Below are 16,538 nucleotides of genomic sequence, written 5' to 3'. Positions count from 1 at the left end.
TTTCTAGACAGTTTGCCCCTTTTCCATCTGACAGAAGCGACTTTCCTTTTCCAAAAGTCAATGCACGCTGAGCATTGACTTCACGCTTGTTTCTGCTAGCATGCATGGAAGGAACACATATTAGCAGACAAATGCTGAGAGCCTGCTAATGTTTGCAAAGAATACCAAATCCCAGATTACTGCCCTGTTCAGGGGATAAGAGAGTCCCAGTCTGACCAGGACAAAGAAGTGTCAGCCTTACCACTATGTGACCTGGGCTGCATCTGATTCAGACAAATGGGAAGTTACAGCACTTCTTCATCACCAAGTAAACCTAAAAATTAAACTAGATTCTGACACAATTTCAAGTCATTGTAACCTCACTTCTCTAAGAGAGTGATTCTTGATTTACATAGGGGCAAGTTAGAACCAAATATCAAATCTAATGAACCTGATTATGTTTGTATTTACACCAGCATAACCTAATGATGATACACTTTACCATTCACAATTAAAACTCAAATTAAGTTGTGAACGCTCCATCCCTGGTGGTGTTCAAGGCCAGGTTGGACAGAGCCTTGGGTTACATGGTTTAGTGTGAGGAATCCCTGCCCATGGCAGGGGGGTTGGAACTGGATGATCTTAAGGTCCTTTCCAACCCTAACTATTCTATGGTTCTATAATTCTATAAAATTACTCACTATTATGCAGTGAGTAGTTGTGGTGGTTTCTTTGCCTTCCTGGCAATAAATCCACTATATACGGACACTGAAAAGCATTGATCAGTTTAGAATGCAGTCCTATTGGGTAACTAAGTATGAGAGTGTGATCGTCACACTTGTCAGACTCAAGGCACTTCAGCATCCAGCATTTACGTCTGACATTCCTTTTGTGCTGCAGCTTCTTGAGAGCCTTGCCAGCTCCATGCAGGTCCTTCATTACTGCAAAGCCTAACGATCACACTGCAGCTTGTCTGCACTTCGTTCTGACCCCCACTTTGGGGTCCTCCTCAGAACCTCACTCTATTTACATCCTTGGCAAGAAGGGAATCAAGGCACAGGGACCAAAACAGGGCTAAACCAAACAGAAGCAATCATCTTTGCAACAAGAAGCATAGAATCCTGGCACAATTGGAATGTGCTGCATTTGGAGACACCTTGTACATAATATATTCCTCTCTTCTTGGAACACGATCCTGCTCTCAGTTGCTCTTCTACCTCCTCCAAAGGCCAGGCTTTAATGCTGCAGGCAGCAAGGGCACCAGGAGACGTAAGCTACACCTGAGACAAGCTATACTCTTCTGAGACAATTACGTCTATGGAAGTTTAGCATAAAGCTCAGGAGAGCAGAAAGCAGAGCGTTGTCAGTCATGAGCTTTTAATTCTCAAATATCCTCCTGAAAAAAGGTAAAATAAAGCCAAACCAGATTAACCAACCTCAAAGCAAGCAGGTAGACGTTTACAGCATGCTAAAATAGAAGGCAGCTGCTGAGAGCACTAATGAATAAAACAGGTAGAGCTTCCTTACTGACTTGCTCCTTGTCCCTTCCAGGTTTTTGAAAGTCTCCTGTGAGTCCCATCCCACAACCAGATTAAACAATCCAGGTAAAGCAGGAATGTCTGCTGCAGAAATATTTAAGAGACCAACACAGGCACAGTAGTGGAAGCTCTTTGGAATAGTCTTCTCCAATTAGTTACCCAAGGAAGAAAGATATTGAACGATGTTTACAAAGAATACACAAAACATTTATTGCTGTAGTAATCATCAACTTTCTAAGTAAAATTAAGCAATTTGCTAATTAAGACTCATGACAATTCATCATTACAGTAACTGTGCACTTCGGATGATTCATCGTCCCGTAACCGGCTCCCACTATGCAGGGCTGTGTATAATGGCTGCCTCCATTGCGCAGAGGAAGCGTGGTTTCTTCCCTGCTCTGAGTGCTCCTGCTCATCAGTAACCTTGGCCTGGCTCTGGGTGGCTGCTGATTTCCAAAGGAAAAGGAGGTCCCTTGACCTCCAAGTACCTGGGCCTCCACTCACTGGGACTCCCCATCACTGTGCACCTCACTCACTAAGCCTCCAACACGCTGGTCACCATGAGTGGATGTTCAGCCTTGAGGAGGAAGCTGTAAGCACGAAGCCCTCCCAAGGCACAGCCATGCCTCCCCTCCCTTGGGCAGGATCCAGAAGATCCTTACATCCCTTATATCGAAGTAACCCTTAGAGCTGGAATCACTCACAGAATGTGACTCTTTACTCTCTGATAGTTTCTCAGCTTTCTAAACATTTTCCCTTCTTCACCTCCAGAAGGGTAAACAATTGACGCCCTTTTAACAGAAGAGGCACCAAACTGCATAACTTGATCACATCGCTTTGCACTGATGCCCATGCTATTTGCAGGATGCCCCTATCCATGGCAGGAAGCAACACCAATATTAAGAGGTTTGTATTTTATGTTCATCTGTGATGTAGCCTCTCCCACTTAATCACCACAGTTTGACCTCTCCATCTCAGGTTCACAAAATGCAGACAAATCCCCAGGAGCTGTAAGATTAACATAGCTCATCTCCAGGGGGTTCTGAGTGCAACAAAGGATTAATTAGCTGAGGAAACTCAGCACTACAGCTACAGGACCACACCAGGAAAACACCATGACTACTACACAACACTCCAGCTTCCCAACTTCAGCACAGCAAGAGTTCACAACACTGAGGGAGCACCAATTTCCTGTCCCCAATAGCTACCATTATAATGACAACACAAATTCGGCACAATCCCTGTGTTGAATACAACGACCCCTGTGAGCAATGCAGGTCCACACTGTCATGAAGAGGTCTGTGAGGGCTGGGCTTGCCACTACTGTTGAGAGCCAAGCCCTCTCAGCCCTCCCTATGCTGTCCCATTGTGCTGGCAAAACCAGCTGAGGCCATAGAGTGGTCTGCAACCATCCCAATCACCTGCCACCTGAAATGGGACATTTTAACTTGAACCATCCTCAACTGGTCCCAGCTAGCTCCATCAGCCTCCATAATTCAAGGTGCAGCCTCTCTGAGAGTCCTCTCCTTGCTTTACTTCTTGACTTGTTTCTGGGGAAGGGCTGTGTGATGTAAACCTACCTCCTTGAGACTGGATTTTTCTGGGGCTGGGTATTTGGCACCTGTAAAGCACAGGTCAAGGTGAATCCTAGAAATACCATGAAACCAGCCCAGCAGGCTGTGTTGAGGAGGGAAGGATGCTTATCAGCCACATACACTCTGCAACACAGATAAAGGCTACTAACCTAAACCTTTGCACCTTTAGGGTAGCTAGAAGATCCTGGCAGCACCTCCCAAAGACCTGTCGTGTGCCTGGCTTTGACATCTTCTTCCAAAGGGTTTTTTCAGCTCAGCCAGCTGTTTGCAAGCAGATCTCACAGCAGAAAGCAAAGTCCTGTCTAGCAGAGCAAGAGGATACATTGATCACAGCAGTCAGCACATCCACCAGCCCAGAAAGGGATGTGTCCCATCCATCCATCACATGCAGCAACAGGACAGGAGAGCAGCAACAAGGCTGACAGTAACCACTGGCATCAAGTCAAGCAATGCCCAAGCCAAGCAGCATTGGCAGGTGACATTCCTGCAGCATCAATCAATGGCATGCAACACAAACTCCCTCCTGGGAACACACTCCCACACACCCAGACTCTTCACGCAAGTCTTTTGAAGAGTGAATGGCCTTAAAACATCGCTCACAGGGGCAGAAACAGAGACACCAATGGGGAAAATACCTGCAAGAGGAGAACAGCAGCAAACAGGACCAATAGCTTCCTCCCACTAGCAGCATTTGCAATATTGGCCCGAGAACAGACCATTCCATTGCAATGGCATGAGTCTGAGGTTTGTAACTTTGGACTGGGGCTTTCCTCAAAGGACCAGATGTGCCTTACTACAGTCAATGAGGCAGGTGGGAGAAATTAAGGGCCCATTGCACTTGCTCACTAAAAAGCACCAGCCAGACGTGAAGCATTATCTTTGCAAGGTCTAAGCCAAGGCTCCAACTCCACATTTATGTTCAGCATCTGAGAGAGAGGCAAGCTCAGGGGAGCTGAGGAGCAAGTTATGTTTGCAGGCTCCTCTAAAGCACGTCAGAACACCCCGGTTACTCCAGCCCTTCCACAGGATGGAGCAAACCCTTGCAAAGGCAGGGGAAGGGCTCAAAGCCTAAAAGACACAGCTGCAATGGGCTTAGCTCCCTGAGGAGCCGCACCTGCCCCCGGTGGCGCTCCTCTGGATTAAAGCCAGACCCAGAGGTGTGTTGGGGCACCTGGTGGGTGGCTGCGGTCATGGATGGTGTGTCACCTTTGGAGAGATACCTGGAGCACTGTGAAGGACAGGTAGGGAAGAAAAAAGGTCAATGCGTTGGCCGGGAATCGAACCCGGGTCAACTGCTTGGAAGGCAGCTATGCTCACCACTATACCACCAACGCTGCGCTGAACAGACTCCCGATCCCGCCTCCGAAGCGCGGCGCCTCCGACGAGCTCCGGCTGGACCACGTGGCTCCTCTCCCCGAGATGTGAGAGCTATCCCGTAATAGCCTCATGTGGGGAGTAGCGACCCACAACCTTCCGGAGCTGCTGAGAGCATGAGGAGCGCTGGAGGGTCTCACTGATGGGGAGGTCGTTCTTAAAGTGCTTAAGGAGGAGCTCCGCTGCGTTAGAACGGAGCGCTGTTTGCAGGACCAGCGGGTGCGCTGCGGTGTGTTGGCACTGAGGGGGCAGGACGCTCACATCTTTTCATGTTGTTTGGTAAACGTTTGCAAAAATTTCTGATTTTTGGTATTTGGATGATTTGGTCTCGGGAGGTTGCAGAGACCACAGGGTGAGGGTCTAGGAGAGGGCTGGACTCGCAGCTGAGCAGCCTCTTCACACAGGGAACTCTATTTCTATGCTTGTCTCTTGTTACAAGCCACTTACCAGCTCAGAAAATGGGTTTAGTGCAGGCTAAATTCAGAATGGCAGCCAATACAGCTCCCTGAATACGGCCCTACAAAGTACATAATGAGGTGAGGTATAACCAGGGTTTTAGAAATACTTCTGAGCTTTCTGTATTTCAGACCTGCTGGGATGTTTGAATAGCAGATGTGTGAGATACCACTGCAGAAAGGAAAAAAAGCCAAGTCTGTTGCTTAAAGGATCTGATTTGTGTATGTGGGTTGCAGGGATTCCCACAGTGGAAGTGGAAATGGCTATTTCCCCTCAATCTCCCCCAAACTTAGTGACCTCTGACAGGCTCTGTGTGTGAAATCTCCTTCCTGGCACTGCTGCGGGATGTCCAAAGCCTTCAAAGGTTGATCAGGCCTTCAATAAAGTTAATTAACCTAGAGTCTATAGCAAAACCCCTTGGCAGCCAGCCCAATACAAACATGGTCTTGTCCCCCCCTTTCAGATCTTCTAAGGGTCTGCCTAACAAGAAGGTAGTCCTCCCCAGCTCTTAACTCTATAAGTGCTTTCTCCTATACCAGTTATATGAAAACCTGATGAGAAAGGAAGATTTGCTTTCTGGTTTGACCTACTTTATGTAGTTTGTTACTTTTTTCTTGTTTTACAGCTGTTTAATAATTCCAGCCTCATTTTTCTATCAGATTCTTTAAGCTGTGACACAAACTGGGTTTTGGTTTTGGGTTTTTTTTTACTATTATCACATTCTTTGATGCCCCTTAGTATGATGTGTGCATATTCCTACAGTCTCAGTGTATTGTTATTAGTAACTGTTAATACATTTGTATCTGGCCTTCTAATTCTCAGATAGTGCTCTTGGATCACATTTTCCAAAGAGCCAATGGGTTCTGGAGTACTTTGTCTTACTCAATAGCACGCTGCCCCAGCTGATCTCATATGGGGCTCTGCATCTAAAAATCAGTTTTACAAACAGTTTTGAATGTAGGTGTTGGTGGTCCTTTCAGAGCTTGACCTGATCACATCTGTATTCAAGTGAGTAAGGTTTCTCTGGGAGGATATGTCACTTAAGGTTTTCCAAGTATCTACAGGCAAATACAGTGTGAAGTAGAAGTAGAGATCTTCCCTTGTGCATGGTTGCATTTAAGTGAGGTGATTAGCACAGGACATAGAGCAGCACTAGCTCAGGGCTGGAAAGCATTGAGCACTGATCTGGAAACTGTTCCCACTGGAGCTTAGGTGGTTGCTGCCATCTCAGGGCCTCAGTCTTGTGCACTGTTCCCTGTTCTGATTTGTACTTGGACTTTTTGAGTCCTTTTGGATCTCAAGCCAAAAATGTCTGAACAAACACAAAACCTCTTGTGTGGATCACCTAGTCCAAGTTCTCACCTGCTGGGGGTATTGGCAGAAACCACCTTCTTGGAAGATGTGTTTTCTAACTAGAGGCTTATGTGCTGGTGAAGAAGGGAATAAATCCTTTTCTAAACTCTTGCTTTTTCAATATTATGGTGCCTTTTAAATAGCTTTTAATAATACATTAGTATGCAAGAACTTTGCGGGTATGTTGCATGCTATCTGTGAAAGGACACTAGCTTTGCTGTCTCGCTTGAATTAGTCTGGTGATCTCCAGCCGCCGAAGATAAAACTGCTCGTGATTCTGTGAGCTGCTGCCCTCTGTTGCATAAATCCGAAACAACATTGACACTGTCCTCTGGTATCAAGGAGAGGAAACAGTAAATTACTGAATGGGAGTTAATGCCAGCCAGAAAGTGCCAGCTGTCTTTCCTGAAAGAAGTCATCAGCAATTGTGTTGGTTACGTGAATAACTGAGGCATGACAATAGCTGTGAAGGCCAAAGTGCCAACACTGTACCTCCAGTCACAGCTGAAGGTATTTGGTGTTTCTTAATTTGTGGTATTATAGGAGTGTTCTAGACTGCCTTTGAAATGTGGTGGGAAAATGTGTATCTCTGCTATAGCAGTTACCTGGATTTTTATATGCCGATAGACAAGCAAAAGACACAATTTACAAAGGTTCTTTAATATGTCGGGGGGGGGGGGGGGGGAATGAATGAAACTTCCTCATTGAATAGAAGATCTATCTTAATTTAGTCTTCCAGCTAAAGTAAATGTTTTAATACAAGAGCCTTAATGACACTTTTTCTTAATTCAAGGATGACCTCTCAGCTAGTCCTCAGCTGTTTACTCCCATGAGTCCTTATGATGTAGACCTTCCAATTCAAACCACTGAAGATATGTTCAGTTCTCAATTGAATCAGCCCAAAGATCTTTCTACAGACTTCTCTGTGGATCTCAGCTTTCTTCCAGACATTACCCAAGATGACAAAGAACAAAATCTATCTGAAGATGGTTATGAAAAGCGAAAAGAACTTGATGGGTCAATATCAAGTAATGAGGACAGTGGCATCTTTGTGGATGAAAGCAGCTTGTCATACCCAGGTGCAACTCAATTATCTCCTGAAGCATCTGGCACACGTCCTCCTCTGATGCCAATGACTCCTATGACCCCACTGACACCTGCCTCAGAAAGCTCTGGCATAGTTCCTCAGTTACAGTAAGTTTATGTGTTATACATATAGCATCTATAAGTCATGGCTTTGCTAAAACTGCGAGGTACTGCTCTGACTTCTGAGAACATAGCAAGCAGAGTTTGGGCTTAAATAAGCCCACCAAATAAAAACTATATAGAGGGGCAGTTACTCCTCTTTGAGGAGACATGGAGCAAATGAACTGACAGTATTAGAAGGTAACTGGATACTGTGCTGATCAGTGCAACACAAAAATGGAAGTGGCATGGAACAGTACACAGCTTAGCAAAATGGGAGAGTGGACTTGATAAACATGCCGGGTGAGTGAGCATCTGAAATGCCTCTGGCTTGTTAAGGGGAAAAAGCTCTTCTGGGAGACAGAAGCTGAAGTCTCAGAGGGAGGACTGTTTGGTAGAAATTATATACAGCATGTTCTGCTAGTTATTTCAGTCTGCAGGATGAAAAGACAAAAATACTTGAAAAGCAGGATTTATTCCAGCAAGGAGAATGTTAAGGATGACAGCAGACTCTAGGGATTTAAAGATGTCAGCCTGCTTTTCTGAGAGCAGAAAACAGTCTGAAGTGAGCAAGGGAAAGGGGCATGAAAAGAAGTGTGAGAAATTCTGACCTCATTTAAAGGTCCTGTCTAGGCTAGAGCAACTATGGAGTAATTTATACCTGTCGAGAATAATATACTTTTAACTAATTTAAGTGCTGTAGTAACTCTGCAAGTACTCAATAATGGTTCAGTTTAAAGCTGTAGAAGGCTTCAGTGCTGTAGTTATTCGAAGACACACGAACTTAGTATTCAGGGACTAATAATTTCGTACCCTGTTATATCTCAGAAACTGTAATTCTGGTATTGAATTACTTAAGTTTTGCCAAAAGTAGCTTAATGCTAGAGTAGAGAACAGGTAGGCAGAAAATTAGTTCATGGTAATTATTAACTGGAGTGTGTTGGGAGTTGGCTTTGCAGTGACTTGCTTTTACAACAAGAAAATTCCCTTCTCATTTCTCAGGAATATAGTGTCGACGGTAAATTTGGCTTGTAAACTAAACCTGAAGAATATAGCTCTACATGCCAGAAATGCAGAATATAACCCAAAGGTAAATATTAAGGACTCACCTTTCTCAGTGCTGATGGATTCTAATACGCAAATTCATTATGAGCTGTGTACTCTAAGCATTGTCGTGACCCACAGGGGAAAATCATAAGAATCTACAGCTTGGGCCTCTTAAATTAACAGAAATACAGGGGACCACAATGACATATGTTTTTTTTATTTGAATAAATCCCCAGCAATGAGATGTTACTAAGGTATTTTAAGAAAGGAGGTGAACTCTCCCACATGTGGCCAGCTACCTCCAGCTGAAATGGCTCAAGCAGCACTCAATGGGAGGGACAAAAGATCTGCCGTGAAACTCCTGGCTGAAGAAAAGAGAATTACTAGAGTGAAATGGGTATTACATGATACTTGTAGACAGTGGCCTAGACTGTAGAATTTCACTAGGAATAATGGGCTTTCTAAAAGTGACTCCACACTGCTGAACAAAATGTAAGGGACAAAATAGTAGTCCTGTGACTGTAGTTTTAAGCCTCCTGGGGGGTGGGGAGTGGTGTGTGGAAATAACTTCACAGTGGTAAACAAAGACTCACAAAGCAAATGCATGCTGTGTTGAGCTTTAAAAGTGACCATTCTTGGAAGAATAAACAGAAAATACAGTACCAATCAAATCCCTTAGCTGGACAGCGAGGTCTTCCTTTGAATTTTCAGAGGTTTGCTGCTGTGATCATGAGAATCAGGGAGCCACGAACAACAGCCCTCATCTTCAGTTCAGGAAAAATGGTCTGCACAGGAGCAAAAAGGTATTTTTTGTTTTTCCTTCCCTCTAAATGTCTGGGTCTTGCAGCTCTGCCTGTTTCTGATGAACAATGTCAGAAAGCCTTGCTTAAATTATCTACCAAAGGGCTGTCATAATTGCAAGAAAACAATGAAGCACTGGTATTGAAAAATGTCTCGCTTTCTTCATGATGCAGCTTAGTAATTACTGAACTGTATAATTCTGTCCTTGCATATAGATTGATCTGAGCAGGCATCAGCAGAAAAGCTGTCAAAAAATCTGTTAAAAGCCCAGGAACTGTTAAGGGGCTATTTGCATTTCTCACCAACTTTAAAGTGAGTTAGGACATAACTTTTGTCTGTCAAGTTTCTCCTTGGTGTCTGTGTTCATTGGTCAACACATATGCCTCTAGAGAAAAAAATGGGATTGGAGAAAAGCGCATCTTATTTCTGTACTCTGAGGCTGTTCTCAAGTTCAGCAGCTGCCTTATTTTTTTATATCCCTAAACTGTCAGTGAGACAATGCATTAATTTACACCTTAGGAGGACTCTTCTACAACCCCTGCCACCACCCGTAGTTGCTAGATGATTCTACTGGTGTCTGTAGTCTACCTCTTGGATCAGCTCTGATAAGCTGGCATAAATGAGTGAGAAAGAAACCTCTGAAGAAGGAAATTCTAGGATGATGCAGCATGCTGCAGTTTATTCACATAGAAAACAGAAAAGTGAATGACAAAGTGCCTTACTCCTTCTAGCTTACTGAAGTGGTTCAGGGGACAGAGGTGTGCTATTTTGAGCAGTAGCATATATTTTTCTGGAGTTTAGATTAGCATGATGGTGGCTCTAAACTGACCTCCATCTTGAGAGCAGAAGAAAGCACTAATAAAAGCTGCTTTCCGCCTCTGCCCTTTCCTTAGTGAAGAGCAATCGCGTCTTGCAGCCAGGAAGTATGCACGTGTGGTACAGAAGCTTGGGTTCCCTGCCAAGTTCCTGGACTTCAAGATACAGAATATGGTTGGGAGCTGTGATGTGAGGTTTCCCATCAGGCTGGAAGGCTTGGTTCTCACTCACCAGCAGTTCAGCAGGTATGTGGAAGTCAGAGTTACACCTTGGAGCAGTGCCTTTTGTAAGCTGCCAAACAGACGCAAATTCTGAGACTTAGAAGCCCAGCAAAAAAAAGTAACAATTAACCAGATACTGAATATCAAGCATGCCTTTTGCTCATTAAAAGACAATGCTCAGCAGTTCAGCAAGCATGAAATGGCTGTAGATGCCATGTATGATGATAAAGATAGTAAAGTTTTCTTCAATAATTCCTGTTCCAAGTGGGACACAAGCCACAATGACCCTCTGTTTAATTGCCAGGATGGCATACAGCAGTTAGCAGTAAAGCTTCCAGTGCTTAAAACCATGACTGACACAATTGAACAGTGAAGTGTTCTTCTAAATTGCCCTCCTGTGTGGTGTTCACTGCTTTCTCCTTGCAGGGACACCATAAACACCAGCTTTAGAAACCTTGCAACTGAGAGCATACTACACTAGTGTTGAGTCACTTCTGAGGTAAATTGGATGTGTGTTAGATCTGGTTAAGATGAAGGGCTGAAGAACTGCAAGAAGCTCCTGGGTTGTTGGCTTAGTTGGTTGATGAAGATATTCTTTTTTTGTAAAAGCTTTCTTTGACCATGAATATTGTTGACACTACCTCTGTTGCTGTGTATCAGCAATGTGTGCCGGAGACTTTCATTAACCTCAGCAGTGATCACAATTTTACTAGTCTCCTGTTATTGCCAAATGCAATATCAAACCTTAGTGGGTATTTGTCTGCACTGCAGACCATGTCAATAGGAAAATAACCAGTCTTGATCAAGCACTTCAGGTCTAATTGCAGCAGCTACTTGAACCTGGTCTGTGTCTTTGCTTCACTGTGAACCTTTAATACAAAGAGGACCTCTTAGGCATCTGATTTGAAGGGAGTTATCCAAGGATAATGTTTCTGACCTTCAGGTATGAAGCCAGACTGCAGCTGAATACAGAACTGAAAATATCAGGTGTTTCTGGAATATCACTTAGGTTCTCTTTCTCTGGGTGTCTTAGCCATCAATTTGAAGTAAACCTGTAGCTGAGTGATGGACAAGCTGTGCCTTCAAGATGGGCTTGTTGAGAACTACTTATTGCCATCACTGAGGAAAAGATTATTTTGGCACTGATAAAAGTTGTCTTTTATTAGCACTGCATTTAGTACACTGTATTTAACTTGGGGACTAAATAGAAAAGATTGACTTGGCTGTCATCTTTTCTTTACTGTGCAAGATGCTTTCTGATAAGGACTTTTTGTAGACCAAGAAGGATTTGAGTACTATTTGAAGACTACAGTAACTTTTCAGTGCTATGGAAAAATCACTTACAGAAGTGGCTCAGAAGTCCTTAAAAGTAAGCATGAAGAACTCCTATCAGCTCCAACTGGGACGACTGGGTTTCTTCTAAAGATATCTAAAACCTGACCTGCCTTTCTCTGGGTAGCTAGGCAAAACCTAGGTTTAACTATTCTATTGCTAATATAATTAAAGAGCACTTCATGTGTACAACAGTGAAACAGAATTTGCATTTTACTCATCTTACCCATTTGTTTTGAAACAGCTATGAACCTGAACTGTTTCCTGGCCTTATTTATAGGATGGTCAAACCAAGGATAGTGCTGCTTATCTTTGTGTCTGGAAAAGTTGTACTGACTGGTAAGTGGTCTCCCTCTGTACATATGTAATCAAGAGCTACCACATTTTCTGAGAGCATTTAAATCGAACATTAGCTAAATGCCTATCTTGTAACAGTAAAGACACTCAAAAATCATTTTAATGCCTATAGCTGCTTATCTGTGTTTTCCACAGATAACAGTATCTGTATTGTTGCACTAGAAGCTCATATTGCTTCATGTACTGTGTCAGATTTCCCCGTCATTAAATCTGAGTATCTTTATTCATAGCATAATGCCATGTGTCAATGTACAGAATCCCAACAGGATGATGACACGCTAGTAATTACTCAGTTGCTTACATATGAGTATCACAATAAGCAATTTAAAATTCCTTGGACAGGAAGCAAACTTCTTAAAACACTTCACTTAAACATTTAGAAGGGATTATTAGAGGAAAGGGTGGAGATCTAAGAACTTGTTCCAGACTGGCTGGCCAAAACACTCATGAGGCAAAAGCCTTGCTGAGTAAGTGTGTTCAGTAGACATCTGTACCTCAGATCCTATGTCAAAAAATGTTGAATTCCCAAGTGCATGTTCCTGTCACATCCTTTTTCAAAGCTTGTGAAAAACTTTTATTCTTATGTACTGAAATATAAATGTTATTTGTCCCCGGAGGACCTAATTGCTTTGAGTTATGTGAAAGACAAAAGAGAAGTGCCTGCCTTAGCCAGAGATTCTCGCTAACATAAATCACAAGTTAGCTGAAAATGGAGCGCTCTGTACTAAGCTTAAATGCTTCTCCCTCCAATGTTCCCCCACCTTCTTGTGTCCAGGAAAATCACACTGGACAGTTCCATTCCACTGATAACTTGCATTTTTGCAAGTTATTTTTATAGTAATTGTAATACCCTTGAGTGTGCAGGAGGCCCAGAAGCACTAAGGTAAGTCCCTGTTTGTGAACACTGGGTCCAACTGTTAAGGCCAGAACTGAATTTGAACTGAGAGGTGCTCTTTCCTAATTGAGAAAGCAATTTGAAAGTAACCTTACTTTTGGAAGAGAAGGTTGTAATGCAGGTGAATTAGTCATGTCCAAGTGTGTTCTGAGGGAAGGGTTTGCACAGTCATCCTGAGTGGCATTTAATCTAACTGCTAATTCATTTAAATGCAGTTTTCTTGTAGCTGATGTATGTTGTACTAACATGATAGAGTAGTGTCAGTGGTACACAATACTCTTGCCTACTGCAATACAGTTGGTGTACAAGACTTGTTATTAAAGATTTATACGCAGTAACATGGAAAAGGCTAGCTTTGAAATCACAGGTGCCCTGACAAAGCTTAAAAATAGCTTCTCAGAACTGGAGATGGGGAGTTCTCAAAGTATGGCTCAACTTCCAGTATTAAAATAAAAATCCTTGATTTCTTGTCTGTTTTCCCACTGATGTATGGACAGGTATAGCTGCCCCTGGTAAGCAGATAATGCCATGGTGATTCTCAGATGCCTTTTTTTTTTTAACCCAAAGCCAATGTTTTGCACCTGTCAAGAATAGCTAACTGCTGGTTTGCTTTCACAGATTAAACAAAAATTTAGTCTTAAAGAAAGCAAGCTAGAAATTCTTCTTTTTGAGGTGGAGGAAGTGTGATGGAAATGCTGCCTCAAACTAATAGTAAGTTACCTTCAACTCCTGTTTCTTCATGGTTTGTAATCTTGTTAGGGTTGAGTTGTATTCAGTTATTCTTAACTCTTAATTCTTGGGTTGGGTTTTTTTCTCTAAATGTCTTTTTAGGAGCAAAAGAGCGTTCTGAAATCTATGAGGCATTTGAGAACATCTACCCCATTCTAAAAGGTTTCAAGAAACCATCATAACATGGCCCACAAAGCAACTAAGAATAATACATGGGTTTGTATTACTATGCATGGAACAGAAGCAAGGGTATTCCTGGACCCACCTGTACTGCTGTGGATTATTAAGCAAACAATACTGTTCTGGAATGCTATAAATGCTGATGCCTTTCTATGGTTTCTGGAATTGTCAGGTTTTTTGCTTTCAGATTAGCTGTCTGTAACCCACTGTGTTCTGACAGCTTCTGACAAGCTGAAAAATTTGACAAATAAATGTACTTTGAATAGAATGTATATTAAGGTGGCACTTAAAAGTATTTTGTAATAGAAACCATGTGTCCTTTTTTGCTGTTGAATGGCTAAGACAACGCTGCGCTTCAAACTAGCTTTATTAAAATCCTCAATGTTAAGTGTACTGCAACCTAGGTCCTGCAATGTTGTATTTTCATATTTAAACTAAAAATGTATTTTATCTACTGTATAGCTTACAAAATCCAGCATGAGCTGATTTCAGAGTTTTGAAGACAGAGCTTGTAGAGGACATATACCAAATGCTTCTGATCCTGCTGGTTGCTTAAACTCTTGTGTGTAATGGTGTTGGTACTCCTTTTACAGAGAAAATGTTCAAGGCCCCTGACTGCTGAAACATACCTAAAAAGCCTGTGAGGGGAGGTGTAACTAAACAAATTATCTGCTTTGTCACGACAATTAGATTTTTAACAAAATTGGTACCCACTTGTTATGGCTGAAGTTCCCTCAGATGATGGGAGTTTGTTGCTTGAGACAGACAAGAACATGTTGCTTAGGGAACTGCCTCTAAAATGGTCTTGAGGAAAATACAAAAAGCATTGGATGCTCAGTTATATAGGGTATTTAACCAGACTTCAACCAGTGGCACTATAGCAATTTTTGTAATTTTTCAGGTAAAACAATGGGGTTCTTGTACTTTGTTTTTTCTCCAAGTGAACTCAAAGCTTCCTTTGCAAAAGGTGTCATGCTTAGACTGGTGACACAAGTAGGAACGCTGCAAAGTAGAAACACTGCAAAGACTACCTCTTGACTCTTCTGGTACCTTCCATGATTCCCTGGAAGCAGGGTTGTGTTTTCTGGCACAGGGCTTTATTGCTGCTAAGTTTTGTCTCGTGTCCTTCCCTTGTTTCCTGTTGAAGATGAGATAGCTCTGTCAGGAAACACCACTAGAGGTTGCTGTTAGATGATTTAAGTGCAACCCAGGCCAAAAGCTTGGTCTGTCTGTGGAAATACACAATATGGGCAATGGCTTAATACAGGACAGGGTGTTGCAGTCTTGCTGTCACAAGTTTATTTCTGATTTAGTGAAGACATGATTTCAACTTCTGGTTTTGTAATATGTTTCAAGTGCTTTTGTAACTGTGTCTCTGCTCCTCTGGAAAAGAAGTTTGGGAAACTTCATGCACTTCCTTATGATAAACTGATCTTAACTGTTACCAGTTTCTTTGTCACAGTCAAAATGTGGATTCCCACACTCAAATCTACTCTGAATAGAGGCTTACTTCCCTGTTTGTTTTCTAACACTGCAGACTTTCCTTAACTATGGGTGTGACTTTTATTTGTCCTGTAGCTGTAATAGCTTAGGAGGTTAAGTTACAATAATCTTTTGCAAGTGAAGAAAACAACCCTGCTTTTACTGGCATGCTGGGAAAAGTTTATTTAAAATGACCCCTCTTCAAGAAATTACTTTTTAATTAAGAGCTTGCCACATAATTTCACTAGTAAAGTTAATGCTCTTTAAAAGTACAGATACAGTCTTAAAGATAAGAAATAAGCTCTGTGCCTTTTCACTGAGTTACTGATTAAGTTAATGTTTGCTTCTGGTAACTCTTAGAAACAACTATCTTTGTTCTGGTGTTTTCTGGCACTGGGAATGCACTAGGAATGGGAACAGTGTAGGCTGGGATTTTTATTTTACTTGGGGCATGTTTTGTTTCTTTTTTTGCTTCAAGTTACTCTGGCTTCTGTGGACTCTGTCTTGTCTCTGCTAATTGCCTGGTGTTTCCCACTATATTCTGATGCAAAGAACTTGCTCTGTATTTCTACATACTAGTTGATCGTATCTACTTAACTCCTGATTCCGGCTCCAACCTTCAGGCTGGGGTGAGGATTCTTAGTCTGTCACTCTTAAGGATGTGTATCAAGATATGACGCTTCTATTGCACAAATTGTCTTCTTACACAGATTAGTGTTGGTGGTATTATAAACATACAGAGGCTGGCTGCTCTATGCACCCCATACAGCAGTGTTGCTGACTGGCTGCTGTACAGGAGGCCCGCTCGAGACTGCAGTGAGGGTAACTAGTCAAGATGTCTCATCCTAGAGTATGCAATGGTTACAGACCTGCAGTGCCTGTTGAGGTTCATGGGAGCACCCAGCACCGCAGGAAACAATATAACCACGCTGCTTACTGCAGGCTTTAAACAGTAAACTTTAAGCTCCCCAAGCTTCTTTTTTTTACCTCAGATTTGCACAATTCCCTCCCAGTCCCAGTGGTAGCCGGGCTGGCCTGCCCGCTGTATACCGCAGCTCATCCACCATGTCCCCCAGCTCGGGGAGCAGGGAGGGGGCAGCCTTGCCTCCTCCAGTGGGTGCTGCCGGCAGCCAGGAGTACCAAAGCGTGTGCTGCTGAACCTGGCACTGTTCCTTCCACCGTCTGCCCCGGGGCTGGG

The 16,538-nt window shown here is 42.9% G+C and overlaps 2 protein-coding genes and 1 non-coding gene across 3 annotated transcripts in view; 1 reads left to right on the top strand and 2 right to left on the bottom strand.

Moving 5' to 3' along the window:
- Positions 1-14,862, bottom strand: part of KTN1 (kinectin 1) — a 102,861-nt gene extending 87,999 nt beyond the window's left edge. Inside the window, exon 1 of the mRNA XM_061355950.1 lies at positions 14,573-14,862. The gene's annotated coding sequence lies outside the window, so the exon portion shown is untranslated. The remainder of the gene's footprint in view (positions 1-14,572) is intronic.
- Positions 4,375-4,446, bottom strand: TRNAG-UCC (transfer RNA glycine (anticodon UCC)). The gene has a single exon. It is a non-coding gene; the product is annotated as a tRNA-Gly (tRNA).
- TBPL2 (TATA-box binding protein like 2) lies at positions 4,651-14,430 on the top strand. The gene is made up of 7 exons (XM_061356076.1): positions 4,651-4,705; positions 7,089-7,489; positions 8,483-8,570; positions 9,239-9,330; positions 10,222-10,389; positions 11,942-12,036; positions 13,781-14,430. Exons 2-7 carry the CDS (start codon positions 7,125-7,127, stop codon positions 13,858-13,860), a joined length of 888 nt encoding a protein of 295 aa, XP_061212060.1. The 5' UTR covers positions 4,651-4,705; positions 7,089-7,124; the 3' UTR covers positions 13,861-14,430.
- Positions 14,863-16,538: the final 1,676 nt, after the last annotated feature.

Source organism: Neopsephotus bourkii, unplaced genomic scaffold, assembly GCF_033783945.1.
Source record: "Neopsephotus bourkii isolate Nb327-2 ecotype Australia unplaced genomic scaffold, CSIRO-AGI_Nbou_v1 NB_95, whole genome shotgun sequence".
NCBI classification, from domain to species: Eukaryota; Metazoa; Chordata; class Aves; order Psittaciformes; family Psittacidae; genus Neopsephotus; species Neopsephotus bourkii.
Note: the sequence above shows the minus strand (reverse complement) of the source record. Positions and strands in the feature narration are given on the sequence as shown.

Coding starts and splice junctions, on each gene's coding strand:
- TBPL2 (XM_061356076.1), top strand. CDS start 7,125: ATGAGTCCTTATGATGTAGACCTTCCAATTCAAACCACTGAAGATATG. Junction 8,571..9,238: donor ATGCAGAATATAACCCAAAG/GTAAATATTAAG, acceptor TTGAATTTTCAG/AGGTTTGCTGCTGTGATCAT. Junction 9,331..10,221: donor GTCTGCACAGGAGCAAAAAG/GTATTTTTTGTT, acceptor CCCTTTCCTTAG/TGAAGAGCAATCGCGTCTTG.